The 21,590-nt window shown below is 43.4% G+C and overlaps 1 protein-coding gene across 1 annotated transcript; it reads left to right on the top strand.

Moving 5' to 3' along the window:
• The first annotated feature begins 1,714 nt into the window (after positions 1–1,714).
• Positions 1,715–21,590, top strand: LOC308198203 (protein mono-ADP-ribosyltransferase PARP14-like). Its single transcript, XM_080600202.1, has 19 exons — positions 1,715–1,993; positions 2,103–2,209; positions 2,294–2,342; positions 2,811–2,885; positions 3,623–3,817; positions 4,747–5,034; positions 6,629–6,865; positions 7,750–10,004; positions 11,474–11,710; positions 11,983–12,204; positions 13,222–13,300; positions 14,212–14,361; positions 14,869–14,931; positions 15,846–16,013; positions 16,932–17,138; positions 17,238–17,828; positions 19,066–19,211; positions 20,464–20,638; positions 20,831–21,590. The coding sequence occupies exons 1-19, from the start codon at positions 1,807–1,809 to the stop codon at positions 21,118–21,120; spliced, it is 5,721 nt and encodes a 1,906-aa protein (XP_080456328.1). The 5' UTR covers positions 1,715–1,806; the 3' UTR covers positions 21,121–21,590.

Here is a 21,590-nt window from a genome sequence, read left to right as displayed (position 1 = left end):
AAAGTGATTTGGATCCCACACATGCTCTTTTTAAAAAGTAAGTAAATTCCTTCCATGGTTAATAGGCAGCACTACTTTACCACCATGAATTTCAGATTTCCTAGCAGTGGGCACAGTTTGGCTCCCATGTGAGCTGAGATGACTTTCCCACTGTGTTTTGTTTTGCTGTATTTAGTTTCACGTTTAATGCTGTTGCAAGCTTTCTCCATTTTCTGTGCCCTACGATACCAATATACCAGTTGCTTCTAAATGACCATGTTTTCATGTGGATCTGCGCACTGAAACGAGCTGTGAAGATCAAATCTCCCAGGTTTCTTCATTAGGCCCGTCTTTTCACTTTCGAGCCCAATAAGCCAGTTCATCAATTTTAGACCCCTGTCTGAAAATTCACCTGCCTCCATTTTATCTATGGCAAAGTGTTACAGGCTGAGGGCCAACAGAGGAGTAAGAGCCCTGCCAGCTGTCAGGGAAAGTTGTCAAGCCTTTATCCTGTAATCAGAGCTGCACAAGACCTTTATCTTCTAAATCACACCTGTACAGTTGAGGAATAAATCTATCTGATTTAGTCAGATATTTTGCCTGGGCTCCGGCAAGGGAGGAGAACATGTACCCAGGCTACCTGTTGAGAGAGCAGCATGCTAGGAAACAAAAGATTATTTGCCCACCGAGAGACAAGGGAATTCCTTTGGGGTCCGCTCAGTGGTGTGTCTGACAATACCTATATGTATCTGACATCCATCTGTGCTTGTCATATTTAAGGACATTTGGTTTTTAGCCACTTCCTAGATGTATTCTCAGTGACGTTAGGGGAACGTGTTTCCATTCCCTACCCGCTGTTTCAGTGCCTCATATTTGGGCACAACAGTAAAATACACAGCAAGGAGCTTGCAGTTAAAAACTGTAAGCTCTGTGACTGGGTGCTGCAGCTTGAGTACTGTGTTCAGCTTTGGGCCCCTCACTACAAGGACATCGAGGCCCTGGAGCGTGTCCAGAGAAGGGCAACGAAGCTGGTGAAGGGCCTGGAGCACAAGTCCTGTGAGGAGCGGCTGAGGGACCTGGGGGGGTTTGGTCTGGAGAAGAGGAGGCTCAGGGGAGACCTTACGGATCTCTGCAACTGCCTGAAAGGAAGCTGTGGGGAGCTGGGGGTCGGCCTCTTCTCACAGGTAACCAGCGATAGGACTAGAGGGAATGGCCTCAGGTTGCGCCAGGGGAAGTTCAGGATGGAAATGAGGAGACATTTCTTCTCAGAAAGAGCAGTCAGGCACTGGGACGGGTTGCCCAGGGAGGTGGTGGAGTCACCGTTCCTGGGGGTGTTTAAGGAAAGGTCGGACGTGGTGCTTAGGGACATGGTTTAGTGGGTGACATTGGTAGCAGGGTGGTGGTTGGACCAGATGGTCTTGGAGGTCTCTTCCAACCCTAATGATTCTGTGAATCTGTGGGTGTCGTGTGTGGGTCAGGAGGAGGAGAGGCCGCTGCCGCCTGGCACGGGGTTAGCAGTCTGTCCGAGGCAGAGTTACGGAAGCAGGGGATTTTACTTCGCAGGAGGAGGAAAACCTGCGGTACCCCATCCCCGTTACAAGCTCAGCCACCGAGCGGCTCGGGGCTCCCCGCACCCCCTCCGTGCGGCGAGGAGGGGCCGGGAGCCGCCCTTCTCCTCAGGGCCGTCTCGTCCCGTCCCCTCGCCGGCGGCGGGGCGGAGCCGGGCCCGGCTGCGTTTCCTCGCCGGAGAAATGAAACCGAAAGCGGCGGGGCCGAGGGAGGCGACGGCGGCGGGGCCGAGGGACGGGACGGGGCTGCGGGGCGGCCATGTCGGGGCCGCGGGCGGCCGCCTTCCCGCTGCTGGTGCGCGGCGACTGGGGCGCGGGCGAGCCGCCGGCCGCCCTGCGCAAGAAGCTGCTCCTCTACTTCCAGAGCAACAAGCGCTCGGGCGGCGGCGAGTGCGAGCTGCGGGATGGGCCCGGCCACCTCCTCGTCTGCTTCGCCCGCCCCGATGGTGAGGGGGGGGGGGGGGGGTGTTTCCTGAGGGGCGGTGGGGATGCGATGGCGGCCGCCTCTCACCTCCCCCCCCAACCCCCCCTCACCATCTCCTGTCGTGTTGGCAGTGAGGCAGCGAGTGCTCGACCGGCAGGGACATGAGCTGGACCTTGGGTCCCGGGGGAGGCTGTCGCTGCTCGTCACCGAGCCCCCGGCGGACGGCGACTTGCCGCAGGTGAGGTGGGACCGAGGGGGGGACACCCGGGGGGCTGCAGCCGCTGTCTGTCTCCCCCCCCTTAACCTCTCGTTCCGCCTGCAGGAGCCGGGCCCGGCCGAGGAGCCGGGGAGAGCTGCGGGACGCCGCGGGGGTAAGCGCCCACCGTGCTTTGTGCCCCGCCCCGTGTTTGGAAGGGAGGTGCAGTCACAAAGCGCTGCCCCGAACCGTTAGCTCCTCGCCGGGCCTAGGTGGAAGGGACTGGCGCTCCCTGCGGGCTTGGGTGCGGTTCTGGCCGAGATCCGCTCCTCCAGGCTGGCGTTGACTCGGCAGCACGGCCACCTCCGCGCGGGAAACGCTCCTTCGTGGAGCGATGCGCAGGGCGGGGGTGAGGGTCTGGTGTCTATTCCCATTTATATCTTCTCGCTTGGCTGCGTCCCTTGGTGTTTTAAAGCAAACGGCAGGTAGGGAGCTCACCGGGAGTCAGAAAAACCCTACCTAGGCGCCTGGTTTTTCAAGGCGCTTCCCTGCAGAGGAGGGTCGTCCTGCAGGTCCCACGTTCAGCAGCACCGCAGCTGTGGCTGCGTGCGCGGAGGCTGAGAGCGGTGTCGTTTATCTCTAGTTAACGAGCCCAGCGCGTCTCTTCCCACCTGCAAGAATGAGGATGCTTCCGCGCGCCTTCAGCAGGAGAAAACAGGTAAGGATGCCACTTATCAAAAGACCAGCGTGTGCTTGCCTCGAGGGTTTTCATTGACCTTTATGCTGCAGCAGTGCCCCGGTCACCTGCATGGCTGCTGGTGTTTGTCTGATCTAGTGCAGAAATCATTGTCTTAGGCTAAAAGATAAAGATACATAGATCTCCTTCTCCCAAGATGATCACTTCCTAAAGGGACTCACACAAAGGAAAAAATATACATATTTGAGTCTCTTTAAGAAACTCTCCTGCTTCACTGACTATCTCAGAAAGTTCAGCTCCTCAGGAAGCGCGCAGTGGACGCTGACCCTTTGAGGGTAAGGACGTCGCTGCCCAGACCTTTCCAGCCGCCACCATCGCCACCCATGAGGCAGCATAAGGCCTCTCATCCCACCTAGGCGACCGGTGGCAGAACGTCATCGGCTGCATACCCTGTGGCAGCCCGCAGGTATAGAGCCATGGTGACCCGCAGCCGTGGTGGGAACTGCCGATGGGGAGAAAGCGTGGGCAGAAGAGTGATGGTTCTCCTCGCCGTGGATTTTGAAGAAGCTTTCAGAGCCGTTATTTTGCTGTCCCTACCAGGGACAAATTTTCTCCTCATATGTTGGTAGGAAAACTCACAATAGTGATGCGCTGGGTTTGTTTGGGCTTCAAAGGATGTTGTGTAACAAAACTGAATTACTGGTTGTTTGTTCCCTTAATTTTTGCCTAAGGCATCAGGGTGTGATCTTTCATTTTAGAAACATGTGCGGATCTGGAAGCAGAAACGGACTCTAGGAATTCTGTCATAGTAGTAACCACTGCCCCTGGGGAAGAAATAGAAGACGAAGTAGTGGAAATGTACTTTGAAAATAAAAAGAAGTCTGGTGGGGGGCCCATCAAGTCCTGGGTCAGAAAGGATCAGCAAATGATCATCACCTTTCATGATAAGGAAGGTATGATTGTATCTTATGGCTGTTATATTAATAATGCTCCCTTTTAAAAACAGACCTTTGCTGGTGGTGGATTTCTTTGTGGGCATTGCTATGATAAAAGTGTATTATTTTGGAGAGTGACAGGATGTAAAAGCAGTAGGTGTACCCGTCTGTCCAATTTAGATGCGGGTTTCTGACAGTGTTTGTAATAACCTGCAAGGAAAGAAGTGGTTCTCTAGACCTGTCCCAAGTGCTTGATCAAGGCTTACGGAGAACAATACAGGAAAGGTCATGTCAGGAGCACTGCAGAACAAGTCAGCTTTAGTTCTTGCTCAGGAGACAGGATAAAGCATAGTGCATAAGTTAATTGCAGATCATATGAAAGAAAAGAAAAAGTATTTACTTACTAATTTCAGTTGCCAGGGTTTGGGAGATTGGGAAGAAAACAGGCAGTAAATTCCAGGTATTTATAAGACAGAGGTGAATGCTTGCCTCTGTTTACAAAAGAAAAAAAAAAAAGTTTAAAGTAGTCTCAATTTATCTGTAGTTTTCTTATGCTTTGCTCCAGGCTAAAGTAGTGTTGACTACTTGTTAGCAAGTGAAGGACATGTACAAAAAGACGAAACTGTTTCTGCAGAAGAAATAGTCATATCTGTTAAATGCACAGATAAGCAGGATGAAAACCCCTTTCTTTATTTGCTATTATATCTAAAACAGATACCTAGAAAACAGTTTTTTTGCACTTGAGGACAGTAGTAGAAAGGAGGTAGCGCTCAAAAATAACTTCTCCCCCCCTTTTTTTGGCCTTGTTTCTGTTTCTTCTTTTCTTCATATGAGGAAAATACGGCTGGCAAGACTTTAGAGTGTAGCTTTTCAATATTGATCCGCTCTTGGGAGAAGGGAGGAAGATGAAAATCACATCTTTCTTGTTTGTTTCCATGTGGAACTAGATGCCCAAGAAGTCTTGCAAAGGGAACATCACTCAGTGAAGAAGATCAATCTGTTCGTGAAGCCTTGGCAAGTGGAGACTATCCAGGAGCCGTTCCGAGTGGAAAACTCTGAAGCACCCCTGCATTCCCCCTTAGTTGTGCTTGAAAATGTGCAGGAGACAGTAAAAAATTACATGCTAATTATGCTGGTAGAGAACATCAGTGGCTTGTCAGAGGAAGATGGGGACTTCAGTGTGGAAATGATACCTGAAATACAGGCTGCTGTAGTTGCTTTTACTGGAAGTACAGGTAAGGAGAAGTCCGGGTTGCAGATTTCTCTCACGAGCTACTTTTCTGTTTGTGGGAGGGAGTGGGAAATGAAGAATATTTTGTCATTGGCTTAAGGAAAAATCTGATCCTGCATCACTTTAAATGAGTAGCGGCTCTAGGAATGTCAACGATACCTTTTATCTGTAAGGTATAAAGGCCAGTGTAAATGAGAAGAGTGAACAGAATGGTAAGGTATAAAGGCCAGTGTAAATGAGAATTGTGAACAGAATGGGTAGGGCTAAAAATAAACTATATGAAAGCAGCAAAAGTATATGGTGGGTCTTAAAATAGATCAATGGTAAAGGTTCCGCTTCCCAAAAGGTGATAACGTGTAATAAGTTTGCATGGGTTTAAGGGAAAATTGAAGAACTGCTTAGAACAGAGCCTTTTATGGTTATTAAATAGACTGCATCATGCTTGGGAAATCTTCTGTACTAAGAAATTGGAGGTTGGTAGAGACTTCAGGAAGCAGCAGCATCTTACAGCTGTTGAGATACCTGCTGTGGCTGTTGCAGGAGACAGGATACTGGGCTGGATGGACAGGTCCCTGCCAAGATTTCTGGGTGATACTGTTAACAAATCCCAACCCAGGACAGGGGCAACAGTAAGTGGTGTAAGCCAGTGCCATAACTGATGATGTAGGGAAAACAAAGCTTCATTTCCAGGGGAACTGAACTAAACTGACAGCAGGAAACTGGCTGCAGCATTCTGTCAGTGCTGCTGTGCTTGAGCACACTTAGGGACAAGGTGATTTCACGTGCGCTTGAGTTTGGCTGAGGAGGGGGGACAGGAAAGCAGAGAGAACTGTTTCTTCTGTGGAGGAAAAGCTGGAAGTCTCTTTAGAAGGTAGAATGTGATGAAAACAAGTTACATGCCAGTTTAAAGCAACCTTGTGGGAACGGTTGTAGTACTGGTAATGTATAAGAATGAAGCTGTTCAGAAAATTTAAAGTTGTGAAGGGATTAGTCAGTGGTATAACTGAACCAAATAAGCTTTTAAGCTTTGACAAGGCATGGAGTTTTCTACTGTAGAAGTTGGATAGAATTTGCCTCTCATTGCGATCTGGTCCCAGATTTTTGGTGTAGCCTGGAGGAAATAAGTAGATCCTTAAAAAACAGGTCTGTCAGGCAAACGCGCACCTAAAAGTGACTTGTCTGTCTCTTACCATGGTGATAGCAGGGTGGGGAAGGGCCAGAATAATAGGACGTATTTATCATAAAACTGAAAGAATCTGAATTAAAACTCTTGACTTCTGTCTGATTAATTGTGTATAAATGAACCTGATCTTATTTTCTTTCGGGGTTAAAGAGACCAAGTGCTACTCACTAGGAAAACTAGTGATGAATTCTGTCTGCAGTCATTGTACCTCAATAATTGCTATCAACCTTCTGGTGAGGAATAGGTGGCAGAAGCTGAGTGTGTGGAAACAAGTTAGCTTCGTGGGCACCACCGTTTTGACAGATGCTTCATAATTCAGTGCTGTGGTCAGTGCATACGGTGATAGTCTGCTCACATCAGAGCAGAGAATGAGCTACTGGTTTGATCTTGTTTCTTTCCTCCCTTCTCTTTCTAGATACAGAGGAAATTGTTAAGAAGCTAAACCAAAGCCAAAGAGTAAAGAAACAAAATATTACTGCACGTTGCCTTGACTTAACAAAAAGTGTTAGGGCTGAAAATATACCACCTCACACACCCAGTGACTACATAACTATCTACTTTGAAAGCAAAAAGAATGGAGGTGCACAAGTCGTGGATGTTCAGCAACTGCATGACGAAGGAGCAGCTATCATTACGTTCAGTGATCATAAAGGTAATGCAGAAATGCAAAAACCTTATTTCTTGCAGTCCTCTCACTTAACAATCAAAATGCAGATTTTCTGAAGGAATAGCGACTTCGCCCTCATAAAACGGCAGATCTGCTGCTTTGTAAGCAGATCTCTGCCAACCAGAAGTGCAAACTAAAGTTTTGGACCAGCTGGGCATGATGTATAGAACTCTTCTTCTTACGCAGTTTGTTTTTCACCCAGGTCTCTCCCCTTACAGAATTCAACTTACAGTTTAAATTAATTTGAGGAAAACACAGCCCACACAGTGCAGAGCCTTCATCACCAGTTGCCCAGTGGCAGTGTGTGCTGTCTCCCTCATCTGAGGACAATTTATTTGATGTTTTTTTTGGCTAGACAACAAGTTATGTGGCTTGTCCAGCCAGTGCCAGAAACATGAGCTTCTGTGGAAGGTGGAGGAGAAGGGGGAAGGTGGAGCAGCTGCAGAGAAGAGGAGAGCTAAGGGAAGTGGAAGAAGATAGCTCCTCCATTTCCCCCCCCCAAAAAGTATCTGTGATTTCATACTACTGAGTAATAGCCCAGACAACTACTGAGTTGGCCACTTTGAGTAGAGTGTAACTGAGATGGGGACAAAAACAGCCCTGTGCTCTACTTACTTCCTCCTGGAGGTGGACATTGTTGGTTCTTAACTGGCTCTTCCTAGTTTAGTTTTTGTCATTTAAAACTAGTAACTCTTCAATAATTTGGAATTATTTTTATCTGGGAAGGTAGGAAAACTCATGTAAGACTCTTCTTACATATAAGCATTAATATGTAGTAAACTTTTTGTTAACTGTTGCTTTATTATTTTTCAAAGTTCCTTGGTTTTAGGTGCTAACGTTAATTTTTTTGTCTGTTTTGTTTGTTTTAGATGTAAACAATGTCTTGGCAAAGCAGCATTTACTCAACAAAACACCAATCTCTGTCTATCCTTACTACGTGTCACTGGGAACAGCTCTATACGGAAAGGAAGGGCCGCCAATAAAGATGCCAGATCCAGTTACAGTGCCACTGGATCCCTATATCTGTCAGTTCTTATGGAGAAAAAATGGCCTAACTGAGGCGATAAGTTCTGAACTGGCAAATTATAACTGTGAGATAACATGGCCTAAACCCAGTTGTGCAGAACCAGAAGTTATCTTGAAGTTCTCTTCAGCTGCTTTGTCTGAGTCAAAGAGATCAGTGGCTCGATTGATCAGGACATGGAATGAAACGGTTTCCACAGCATTTTCACGTAGCATATCAAAGTATGTAGCAATTAAATATCAAGTAAGTGCAGAGGTGTGGGAAGCCATTAAAAACAGCTTTGTCCACGATGAACTTTTGTTAATCCCAGGTGTTTCCAAGGATTTCCTTGTCCTAGTAGGTGACAAAGATGTTCTAAAGGATGTTGAACAGGAACTGAAGTTGCTCATAGAAAAAGCCACCAGAGAAATTGAAAGACAAAAGAAAAGAACTGAAGAAATATTGTTGCTAAATCCAGGGGACTTTGCAATTTTACAGAGTACTGGTCTTGAAGAAAAAATTCACACGGAATTCCCAGCTCTGCATATAACTTACGATAGTACACAGAAGCTAATTAACCTGTGTGGAGTGCCTGAGGAAGTTTATAAAGTCAAAGGGGAAATACTGGTTAACATGCACAAAATGGCAAAGAAAACCATTAGTATCCATCCTTACATTTTCCAGTTTTTACGAAGTGTTGATAACGAAACCCTGTCACAGAGCCTGTTTATGTCAAAACAAATTAGTGCCTTTTATGAGCTTGACAAAGATGCTGTCATCTTGAAAGGGAATGGTGCTGAAACTCTCCTAAAAGCGGAGGAAGAAATAAAGAAGGAACTGGACTATAAAAGCATTGCTTTGGAGGATGAGTCAGTCCTTGAGAAGAAGGAATGGAAAATGCTCACCCAGCAGAACTGCTCCAATGAAGCTGTAGTGGTCACTGAGATAGGGAGTGAGATCATTGTTGCTGGTTGTTCTCAAGCAGTAGCAAAAGCCTTTGAGGAACTCTTTGGCTTCATAGATGAAAACACACAAATAGAAAAGGTCATCGGAGGAAAGCCCACCGTAGTCATAATGTACTTTGAGAAAGAGAAGACCTCAGTTTGGGATGACTTAAAGAAAAAAGGTGTGAAAGTTGACTTTGGTGTGCTGGAGAAATGCAGAGTTATATCCTTGAGGGGGCCAAGAAGAGAAGTGCTGAAGGGAGCCACCCTAGTTGAGCAAATTCTGTCCAGCCTGCATTATAAGCGTGTGGTAATTAATGAGCCAGGAGCAAAGTCGTATTTCAAAGAAAGAGAACACTTTTTTGTTGCCTGTTTGAAGCAAGAGTTTAACTGTCTAATCAAGCTGGAAGAAGAGCCAGAAGAACATCAGGAAGAACAACAAAAACACAGTGATGTAGGCAAGCCCCATATGCAGGTGACCATGGGTGGAGTTTCAATAGCGGTTTATCAAGCTAACTTGTGCACTCATCATGTTGATGTTGTGGTGAACGCATCAAACGAAGACCTGAAACACATTGGTGGCCTTGCTGAGGCGCTGCTACAAGCAGCTGGTCCGGAGCTGCAAACGAGGTGTAATGAGCTGGTGAGGAATTATGGCCGATTGCAGCCTGGGCGTGCGGTTATCACAGGTGCTGGGAAACTCCCCTGCAAAAACATCATTCATGCTGTTGGGCCCCGGTGGAGTAGGGATGAAGCAGGAAAGTGCGTGTATTTATTGAAAGAGGCAGTTAAAAAGAGCCTACAACTAGCTGAAACGTATAATCATCGTTCTATAGCTTTCCCTTCTGTAAGTGGAGGGATCTTTGGCTTCCCGCTGCAGAAGTGTGCAGATTCAATTGTGTTATCCATCAAGGAAACCTTGGAAGAGTTCAGGGGGGAAAGCAGCTTGAAGGAGATTCATCTTGTGGATATCACAGAGGATAAGGTTCAGGCTTTCACCGAGGCACTGAAAAAAGTGTTTTCGGATTATGAACCTTCTTCCAGATCAGTGCATCAGACCAAGGCAGTTCGTCAGCCCACCAAAAGGAAAACTCAGACCAGCATGAGCTTCGCATCGGTAACAACTGAGGAAGGTCTTAGCATCATGCTGAAAAAAGGAAGCATTGAAGACGCTACAGTAAGTATTTTAAGTGATAGGCTGTTTGTCCAGTTTGAAGTAAAGCACATTTTAAAATATGGGAGGGAGGGGAGAACAAAACAAAATAAAACCCTTAGTCCATCATCTGTAATTAGCAACATAACATGCTTGATGTGTTACTGGAATCATCTATCACTGCAGATATTAATTGCTGTTAAGATGACTGTCGTTTATGATAGAGATGGCTGTGTAGCACTGTGTTCCCTCATCTGCTAACAGAGACACAGGGGATCCCGTGGTGTGGAGCAGTATAGTTTTGTAGAAACAACTGGGGTCAGCAGAAATTATTCTGGGCTACTCCTGACCCTACCTTGCTGTGCAGGAGCCACCTGCATGCTGCACTGACCTTCCTGGAAGTGCCGATTGCAGGAATGCAGTAAAGAAATGGTGCTTGCACAGAAACAAAACGGGGTGCTCAGCGCTGGTTAACATGAATACCCTGACAAGTGGCTTGGCTGCTGTCGGGTCCATCGTGTCCCCGAGGCAGCGCAGCCAGGCACATCTGATCCTGTGCCTGTACTGAGCCCTCTGCCCAGAGCCAGCCAGGCTTGCCCTGTGTCTGTAGGATATTGATCTGGGAAACTGCTGCCCACTATGTCTCTGGTGAAGGCTGGTATGCTGTGTACGGCTGCTGTTGCTTTCCCCGTGGAGAACTAACTTTTCTATTCATCCAGTTACTTCCAGCATTGAAGTGCTGTTAGGTGACCTGGGAGCTACTCTACTGGCATCACCGATTCTGGAAGCAGCTTCTTGCAGAATCCTCTCTGTAGCGGCCAGCTGACCCTTTCAGGAGCGGATGCATCCCACTGCTTGTGCATACAGCTCCTCCAGTTGTCCAGAGCAGAATAAATATTTTAAAATGCATATAGAGGTCTTTCCTGAAGACCTGAATACAGTGCTTGACATGATGCCTTTTCTATTTCTCTCCCTTCTAAATGAGTGCTTTTCTCACTTCTCTTTTTCCTTACATTTCCTCCAGTCTTGTTCTTTCTCAGCTTCTCCTTTGCACCGACCAGTCATGTCAGCTGTGCTCCAGGCTCAGCAGACACGGGTTGAGCTGGAGCTTTGTCCTGCATTACCTCTGTGATGCTGGGACGAGGGCAACTTGAATGTAGTCTTCTGGTCTGTGAGTCTCTTACAGACTAAACTTGCACGAATGTTTTTCAAATGGAGGTAGAGTTCCACATTCTTGGTCTACTGATTCTAATTTTTTCTTGTCAGGTTGGAACAAATTTCACTGTTAACTCATCTGTTGTACGGTTTCAGGCACGCTCATGGTGTTAGAACTGAGCGCAACTTTTCTGTTTTATTCCAAAGCTTTGTTCATTCCAATTGCTGCCCCAAAACTTTTCCTTGTAAATCAGCAGACAGGCTGTATTTAATTAATGGATGTAAAACTTTTTAACTTGGTACTTAAGAGCTGGAGTTTTTGCTTGTGTGTCTTTCAGACAGATGCTGTTGTCGTCAGTGTTGCCAAAGATCTACAGCTTAATAACGGGCCACTTGGCAAAGCTTTGCTAAGCAAGGCAGGGCCAATGCTTCAGGAGCACTTACGTGGAGAGGGCCTACAAAAAACAGCTGATGAAGGATCTGTGTTCACAACAAAAGGTTACAATCTAGATTGCAAACTTGTATTTCACGCTGTCGCACCTGGATGGTCACAGGCAACTGCATCTCCAAAGACGGTATAAGAGTTTTTATTTGCCTAAACTCTTAATTTGACTGGGCTTTGCAGTGGATTTAATGCAACCTCTCCTTTGAAATGGGGGAAATGAGTGAGTTTGGGTTATTCTTTTTTCTAGCTGTGTGGCTCATCCCTTGTTGTCTAATACATTCCTTTTGATGTATGTAATCGCTGTAGTTTAATACCAAGAGATAGCAAAAAGGGAAAGTGCTAAATTGCATATTCTGGAAAAAATGTCTTTCAGTAACTGAAAAAACTAATTGTGCTTTGCAGGTCTTGGGCAACATCATCACAGAATGCCTGCAGATGGCTGAGAAACTGTTTTTAAAGTCAATTACTTTCCCAGCAATTGGGACAGGGAACTTGGGATTCCCAAGGTCTGTTGTTGCTAAATTGCTGTTTGACAAAGTATTTGAATTCAGTAGTAAAAACAAAGTAAATTCTCTTAAGGAGGTTCACTTTGTGTTGCATCCAAAAGACAAAGATAATATTCAGGTGAGTTACCATGTTTTTCTCTCTCTATTTCATGCTGTTTTATTTGGGTCTATCTGACGACACTTGGCTATCTGACGTTCTCCAAAGAATCTTCAGGCTGCTTGTTCTCATACTCAAAGAATAAAGAAGAGCACAGTTTGCTGACGGTCTCTCTACCCTATAGTGAAAGTTCTCTTCATGGTGCTTCTCCTGATAGTCACCTGCTTGTCTTGAACAGCCCTGCTTGTTTGCTGTCCTTTCTATTCCTTGGCAGTAATACAGATAAAAGTGTAGTTACTCTTTATCTTGTGAAGTCACATAGGGCTCACCTACGTGCAAATTTGCTGCAGCTTCTGCATAGGTGTCTTCACTCTGGGGGGAAAAAGGAGTGATTTCCATGGGTTTAACTAATGTCTTTCAGGAAGAATAATTATGCTAGGACTGTGTGCAGGTAAACTTCTCCAGTAGAAAACATACCAGTGTTCTGCATCCCTCTTTCTTCAGTATCACATTAGTGCAGATTTTCGATGTCTGTGCTCAAGTTGCTCATTTAACACATAAGTCTTTCAAAAGAGGGCAGTCACATTGTGAAGTAACGTCCAAGTAAATGTTTTGGTATCTGATGAGTTCTGCCACTTAGTGCAGTATCTAATGCTTTTTCAAAGGCTGAACTTGAATGCTACTGTGCCAAAGCCTGAGCTATTGTGCATAGAGAAGAATGGAATTAGCTGCAAGACCTGAGTTAGAGTGTAAATTAGTCCCTCGATGTAAGGATGCCATTTGTTGATGTATTGCTCTGGAATGGTAACTAGGGCTTTGACTTAGTTGTTTATCAATTCTGTCTGTTGCTCGTGTAGAATAACCTTGCTCTCTGAGAGCATCAGTGTGTCAAGACTTGCCGTCAGCATTGTGGCAGATGTTATGAAGTAATTTGCATTGAGCTCTTTCTAAATGTCTTTTTAACTTTATTTTACAAGCCCTTGTTTCTACTGTGTAACTTAAACTTCTACAGCAGTTGACTGTAATTTCCTTCTCTAGGAATTTTCAGACGAATTTCAGAACCGATATGGGAATAGCGTAGACAAGACTGTTCCAGATGAGACTAGTCAAGCCACAGGTAATGTTTTCCTTAAAGAAGTTGTGTCCATGGTGGCTTGTTTTATTTATTTATTTTGCCCTTAAATATTCCAGAGAATGTATTCATTATAGATATTTAGATATTGGTGAGCGTGTCACTCCCAAAAGCCAAGCAGCAGTCAAAGTGGCTGCTGTAAAAGCTGCATATAGTGTTTTCAGGATGAGTGTCTGTGATAGCTGAAACAGTGTCAGAGATGCTAAGGAAAAACGTACTTGGGATTCATTATCTGGATAAAGTGCCCCTACAATAAGGATAGCAGAAGGCACAAGTGAGGCTTCTTCCTTTTGCTGCTGCAGTCTCCTCTTGTGTCCTGGGAAGGCTGGTGAGTTCCTGTTGATGTGTCTTATAGGGGCCTCTTTGGAAACTCTCAAATCTTTTACGTTCAGATCAATAGCAAAACCAACCTGAAACTTCTTTGGTGCTATCCAGTCCAATCAGACTGCAGAGCGTAGTAAAGGAGCATACGTTGGAAGCTCAGTCAAGCTTTTACAAATAATGCATAGGTAAAAAGTTCCTGTCATATAGTAGAGAACTTGCCTGAACACTTTGTGTGACAGAAGCAAAAGAGTGAGACTTGAAAAGTTTGTTGCTGAAATACTTCCATGTTTTGCAAAGGCTTTTACAGTAAGATGCTGCAAAGAAGAGTCTCAGGTGTGCAATGAAATATGTTTTTTCCGCGCTCTCAGCATAGATAGCAATGATGGGAGTAGGTGAAGGCTGATCTGAGACTCCCATGAGAAGGAATGATTTTCAGTTAACAATGCAGGCAGTTGTCTTCACAGGCAGCCTGGAGCCAAATTGTGATCTGTAAGGATTGTACCCATGAACAAGTCCCCCGTCTTTTACCTCATCGCTCCCTTCTGCTCAGTGTCTGTATCTCTTTCCTGCAGCTTTCTTTGGTCCCGTTTCAACCCCAGCACAGGATGTGTACGAAATGACAATTGGCTCCATCGTGTTCCAGGTAGCTGCTGGTGATATTACCAAGGAAAAGGGAGACGTCATTGTAAACGTAACAAACCAAAGTTTCAGCCTCAAAGCAGGTACTTTTGTTGGTATTACACGTGAAAATAGTACTTGTGGGCTGAATAAAGGGAGCAGGGAGCGTGGTTTCTTTTTCTTTTTCTTTTTTTTTTGTCAGTGTTTCAAAACTTCTTGTTTCACAGTGTGGTTTCAGTTTTGCTTCTTAGGGTACAAAGGTCCTATTAGGAAGTGTCTGAAACTTTGTTGTTCTGTGCTACAGGAAAACATGCTAAAGACTAGCAGAAAATTGAAACTAATAACGTTAGTATTTCAATAGAATCTTTTTATAGAACATCTCTTGGACTAAAGGAGAAGACTAACCTCACTGAGGTTTTGATCACAGTGAAGCTTTTTGGTACTCTAGACATTTTGAGTTGAAAAGCATAAGCCTAACTTTTAGACAACAACGCTTCTCAGTTATAACCTGTACTGTTATCAGAAATGAGAGAGTAAGTGGTATCCAGTTCTGCCTTAGATAGGGCTTTAACAGGAGTAACAGAAGAATCATATGCCTCTTCTCATTTAAGGTGTTTCTAAAGCAATTCTGGAAGGTGCTGGCAAAGCAGTTGAAGATGAATGTGCTCAACTAGGTATGGTACAATGTTTCTGACCTTTCTGAAGGGGTTCAAGCACGGCAGGGAGTTTGTTGGAAAGCATATGTAAAGAACTAGATCTATCGTCACATCTTCTTATTCCAATAAAGCTCTGAGTGACATAGACAAATCAAGTCTACAGAGAGCAGAGCCATGAGCAGGGGATGATGCTGGCAGAATTGCTAATAGAGGAAGTCATACCTCACTGGGAGCAACTCCCTACCTGCAGCTTCTTTCCTCTTCCCCGAGTGAGAAACTATATGTTTACTGTTGTCTTCACTAGCAACCCACTACCATATCCTCTGTGTGACCAAGAGGGAAAAACAGTGAATTTGGGTTCTTGCCTCAGAAGAGGCATTTATTTGTAGACCGAATTCAGTTAGTGAACAGCAAACCCAGTGAATGGGGAGTAAGGATGAAAATGTGGTTTGAAAGCCTGCAAAATAAGGGAAGTAGGAAAGAGTCTGGTGTGGAGGTCCACTCAGAAGACCAACCAAAACAAAAATTACATGGAGGAGATGGGAGTTAAACCCCTGTTGTGCAGACCAAGAGGAAAATTCAGGCAAGGCAGCCTGAGGGTACGTGGCATGCTTCTTTGTGTAAATACTGAGTATAGTACCTAGTCTGTGTGAAGTTCTTCGCATCTGCAGAGCAAGTTTGACAAATAAAGGCACACAAAACTTATTTGCCTAACAAGGCAAGTGTTTCTTAAATATAAAGTGTATCCTAGAAAGTAAAAATAAAGAGAGGGGGCTTGATCGCATGTGGAAGGATACTTGAAGCTTATCCTGGGGCTTTATCATCGTTTATTTTCTTATCCTTTGTCATCGTTTGTTGTCTCCTAATGAGGATTGGTACACATCTACATTGTAGATAATTGTTGATTGTTTACTTTCTCCTTCTTGTTTCAGCCTTGCAACCTAACAATGGTTGTATAACCACCCAAGCAGGAAGCCTGCCATGCAAAAAAATAATTCATGTTGTTGGCCAAGATAACATCAAGGTGCCAGTCTCCAAAGTGCTTCGGGAGTGTGAAATCCAGCAGTATGCCTCTGTCACCTTCCCAGCGATTGGAACAGGTTTGTGTCTCCCTTTTTGAACAGGTTCAGTGCGTGCGATTCTGTTGATCTCATGACTCAAGCAATGAGTTTGATTTGTCTGGAAGGGTTGTTGTTTGTTTTTAAAAACAAACAAACCAAAAAAAAATAGCCAAGAACAAGAGCATTCAGACATCAAAACCATCACTGGAATCTTATGAAGTCTTAAAGCTTCACTCTGCAGTCTGCTCATACACGAAAAGTATGAGTGATCTAGAGCTGATGCTTCCTTAGATAATCCCTTGCTAACAGGGGTTCAAAGGTAGGTCTATACTTTTATGGAGAACCATAAATATTTGTCACAGCAGCCTGATATGCGTGGGCAGCTCATCAGAGAACGCCCAGGGAACTGATTCTCCATTGGAGAAACCCATAGACGATAGAATTCCTTCTAGCTGATGCACAAGTGGGGCTGATACAGATGGAATGTGAACCTATCAAAAGTGGCAAATTGTCCTTTTTTGTTTCATATTGTTTTCAGTTAGTTCAGTAAAAATCCGCAGTTCTGCATCCTTTTACTGTAGGACCTCATGCATGAATGGACCTCTTGCATGAATAAAAATAGACCTGTTCTTGGAGCAAAGGGTTGCCTACTGGCCTATTGAGTGTCAGCCCTCTGGCCTTTCAGGTAGCCAAGCCACAACATCTGCATCATAACCTTATCAGTTGCCATGTCAATAATAGTAAACGTCAATTTTTTCCCTTGCTGGAAAGATGGTCTTGAACTTCCTCTTCCTGACAGATTGAAACCTTTTTTAAATTGCCAGCCCAAAGTTACTTGTGAGTTGTTTGTGATATAAGTGATTGTGGGTATGATCGTAACTGTTCTTTTAAAGATCTTTTAGTCTGCTGTAAGTTATTAATTGTTTTTAAAGGCAAAATATTTATAACTTGTTCCAGGTCAGGCAGGCTGTCTTCCAGATGTAGCAGCTGATGAGATGATGAATGCAGTAATTGACTTTGCAAGGAGTAACACCGCTCCATCTGTGAAAACTATTAAAGTTGTCATCTTTCAGCCACATCTGCTGAGTGTGTTCCATACAAGCATGAAGAAAAGAGGAAGTCCTGGTAAAACTAAATCCAAATCATTTTTTTCCAAGTTAGCATGTAAGTAGATGTCACTCTTAAATAGAGGTTATAGATCAATCTTTAATGTTAACCATTCTCAGCTGGTACTAATTACAGTATTTGTATATTTCAATGTAGCACTCCTGAACTCTGAGAAACAGTCCCCAAAGGGAAAACACAAAGCAGTTTTGGAAAAGAAAATTGATCAGGCTGTTATTCAGATTTGTGGTGAAAATAAAAAACAAGTGGAAGAAACAGAAACCTGGTTGAAAAGTGCAATTTTAAAGGAACAGTTTCACACAGAAATCAAGGATGACTCTATCTTCGATTTTGGTGAAGCAGAGCATGAGGAACTGTGTGACCTACAGAAAAGTCGAAATATTGCTCTTTACTTGACAAACAACATTATTCAAATTTCGGGAGTCAGTAAAGACGTCTGGTTTGCTTATTCAAGTATTCAAGACATGATCCACAGGGTAAAAGCTGCTAAACAGGAAGAGGTCAAAGCAGAACTTTTAAAAAACTTAATTGAGTGGAAATATTTAGAAAACGATTCCTATGTGCCATTTGACAGGCTGACAAATATGCTCTTGGAAAATGCTTTTGAAGAAAAGAAAGAGATTTCAGTCATGATTCAAAAGAAAAAATACACAGTGAACACAGTTGGTAAATATGCTATAGATGACCAAGGACAACGTAAACCCATTATGCGTATTAATAAATCTGAAGGTAAGTAAAAGCATGTTGACAGGTTGATACTCAAACATGAAACCAGGTTGCATCTAGCCTAGTAAGAGAAAGAAATAAGAATATGTGAAATACTGCTAGGAGCTTTGTGCGGGTCAGCTTCTGGAGAATGTAGATAGGAATTAGTGGGAAATGAAAATAAAAGAATCATGCAGTTATTTAAAACTGTTAGAAATACAGATAATGCCATCAGAGTTTCTTAACAGGCTGACTAGCAATAATTAGATATGCTTGTAGCAGTTTTCATTCTAGATCTGAGCTAGTTCATTTCTGTTTTGAGATCTATCCTCTCTATTTACTTTCAGACATTTACATTACAAGGAGCTCCCTCGTGCACTCTCTGTCTCGTCCATACAGGACTTTTCCCAGTGGGTTACTTTTCCTCATCCTGCTGTCACTCAGTTTTCCAGGAGCACATTTTTAATTTTAACAGGAACAATTTATTTTCCATTCAACACTTGAAAATGAAAGTTGACAGGTTTAAGTAGCCATCCAATTCCCAGTGCCTTAATAATTCAGCCTGCACATTCTTTCAAGTATCTATTTATTTTTGTTTTATTACCAAAAAATGTCACTCTTGAAAGGATGAGGCCCTCTTCATTTGATGGAACCTAATGTGCTGGATGTTCTTAGTGTATCCATCAATGTTAGTGTTTGACAACAGAGCTCAGTACTAGGCCTCTCATGAAATGATAGAGGGGAAGAATTCTGCCTTACAGACAGTATTTTCTTGGAGTTTTTAACTTAAAATCTCCCTTGTTCAGATGTTTTGCTCCTAGTTGAGAATTAACAGTACTTGTTTCCTTCCTAATGTGGGCAGAAAGCAATTAAAGAATGGATTGATTGATGTGTTGTGCCCATTCCCAAACCCTTTTAAGTACTCGGTATTTTTGAATTTGACCCATGTCCTTGAAAACTTGTTTTGCATGTAAGGCTACTGGTAAAAGATGCTGCAAATGGTTCCTCTTCAGTTGTGAAGGAGAACAGGTTCGTCTAGGAGCTACCCATTCAGGCACATCAACTGCCAATGCAATGACAACCTGGGAACTGAAACGCCCTACTCCTTTGGTTGGTTGGTTTTAAAAGAAATACTCTTGGGTGACAAAAGCCAACAGGCACTAGTGGTAAGCTAGGTGTACAAGTTTTCAGAGGGGGTTGTAGCAGAGCATATTTCTCGTTAAGCAAGGGATTTGGGTAATCGATTGTGTTTCTCCTGCAGGTCAAGAAACCACAGTGCTCCCTGAAATGTGGGATGATATGCAAAACCAGCAACTCAAGGTAGTGGAACTAAAACCAGAATCAAAGGAATACAAAGAGGTGGCAGAAAGGTTTCTGAAGACCATTCGGTCTCTAAAAATTGAAAAGGTAAAAGCATGTCATCGTTTCTAAGCATAAATACTTTGATAACAACTCATGAATAGCCACCGGTAAACAGTGGAAAAATAAATTCTGTTAGGATTTGGGGGACAAGACTCTATGGGAAGAGAAACAGTTTTATCTGCTTTCCTAATTGACTTATAATATGTTTTTAATTAATTGTCTGAAGAGGATGCACTAAACTTTAAGTACCTGCACAGGTATTTAATGTGATGTTTATGACCTTCAAATCTGTTGCAAAATATCTCCACTCTCAAGAAGAAGCTGCTTCTGACACTAAGACTTACGATGCTTGAAAACATGTCAAGTAGGGTGATTTTAATGGAAGTGCCTGTGTGTATGCTCTCTGTTCATGTAGCTACTACTCATTTCACTCTTCTGCTTATTCAAGTGTCAGAACAGTAATCAGAGGGGATTACTTACCCAGGAACAAGTGAAAAGCAATGTGCTAATGAAAGCTGTTATTGCTTAGGTCTACACAAATACTCTTCCTAAAAAACTTCGTGTCTCAGCAGTACTGACAGTTCGCTTCTGGTAGCATAGGAGCATGTGCCAGACTGCTTGCCAGTGTGTTAATCCTCAAGAGGGTACCTGTGATTTGAGCTGGCTTGATTATTTGAAGCCAGTTTTGACATTATGTCGGTATCCAGTACATTTTTTGCAGTCAAACTATTAGCTTCAAGCATTAGCTACTCCTGAAGCGGCAAGGCTACATACCTCTGCATGTGTCACTTACATAGGCATCAACTACTCAGCAGTCAAGTTGCACGAGAGATTATTCAGGACATTTCCCCAAAGAATAAGAGATCAGTGGCACTAATATAATCTGTTTTACCAATTTTAATCAGCATCAATTTGATGTTGCATCAAGTTAAGGTATTTGGAGCGAGTCTTAAGCAATTGCTTCTAAAGTTTCATTAGATCACTTTTGCCATAGTAGAGCAGAGCATTTTCTGCCTTAACCCACATGTGCTTGGCAGGTAGGTGTTTTGCAGGTTTCTGGGTCATACACAAAACTATCCCATGTTATTTCCCTGTTGCGTTTTGGGTTGGGTTCTGCTGTCTGTAGTGCTGAAATCTGGAGCGATGTGGCTAACTTATTTTATAATGTAGCCTACACGTGTTGTAGCTAGGAGTAGAATCTTGGAACACTGAATCGTTGATACAATGATGCTTTTTATGACGACAAGCTAAAAAAAAAAGTCTTATTTTCAAAATGTCTTATTTTCAAACTTTGCAGATTGAAAGGATACAGAACCCATTTTTGTGGAAGGCCTACCAAATAAAAAAGCGTCAAATGGCTGAGAAAAATGTCAGTGGAGATAATGAGAAGATTTTGTTTCATGGGACGAGTAAGGAGTCATTAATCTTAATTAACAACACTGGATTTAATCGGAGCTATGCTGGAATGCACGGTAATGTGAATTTCAAAACTGCTCATTTCCCTGAATAGGGCTAGGAATAACTCATGTCCTCTGTGTAGTCCTACCTTGTATGCAAAGTGTTTTGTTTTGTTAAATCTCCCTATTGCCATCATTACAGCCTGTGAATCTCTTGGCGGATAAGTGATTGTTATTAATGAAATACATTTTTTTTTCTGACTATAGCTGCAAACTTTGGAAATGGAACTTACTTTGCTGTTAATGCCAGCTATTCTGCCCAGGACACCTATTCTAAACCAGACGTGGATGGAAAGAAGTACATGTACATGGCTCGAGTACTTGTTGGAGAATATTCTCAAGGCAAAAGAGGATCAATTACTCCAGCACCAAAAAGTGCTAGCAACTCCGTGGATCTGTTTGATAGTTCAACTGATAACGTAAACAATCCATCCATGTTTATCATTTTTAATGACATTCAGGCTTACCCAGAATACCTTATCACTTTCACTAGATGAGCAGTTTGATTGCAGCAAAGTTTGTATGTCTCTTCATTTTATAAACCTGTCCTGCACATTAAATACATATATATAGATCAGTGAAAACAAATAGTTTTATCAAATTAATTTCTTAAAGCTTGTTTATATTTAAGCAACCTTTGGCAATTTTTGATAGCACTGCCATAGACTGCTTTTTTTCCAGCAGTTGAACGTATCTAACAGGAGTTCAATTTGACATGTAACCTAACAGTAGTTTTCAGTAGAAATCCTACACCTGTCCACCCCCTTTATGCTATCTTGGCCTTTCCCTGCAGCATTCTGGCCATCCTAGTTGCAATAAAGAGTGGGTAGTGCTGTTGGGGGATTGAAAGAGACATTCTTTCAACCACTGACTGCATGGTGTTGCATTTCTGATAGAGTATGAGAAGGTATCATAAATTATAATGCTGTCATTTACTGTGGATTTCAATAAAGGAACTAATTGTAGT

This window comes from Anser brachyrhynchus (assembly GCF_964034855.1).
Source record: "Anser brachyrhynchus genome assembly, chromosome: 7".
NCBI lineage: Eukaryota > Metazoa > Chordata > Aves > Anseriformes > Anatidae > Anser > Anser brachyrhynchus.
The sequence above is the reverse complement of the archived record's forward strand: the minus strand, read 5'-3'. Positions and strand labels throughout refer to the sequence as shown.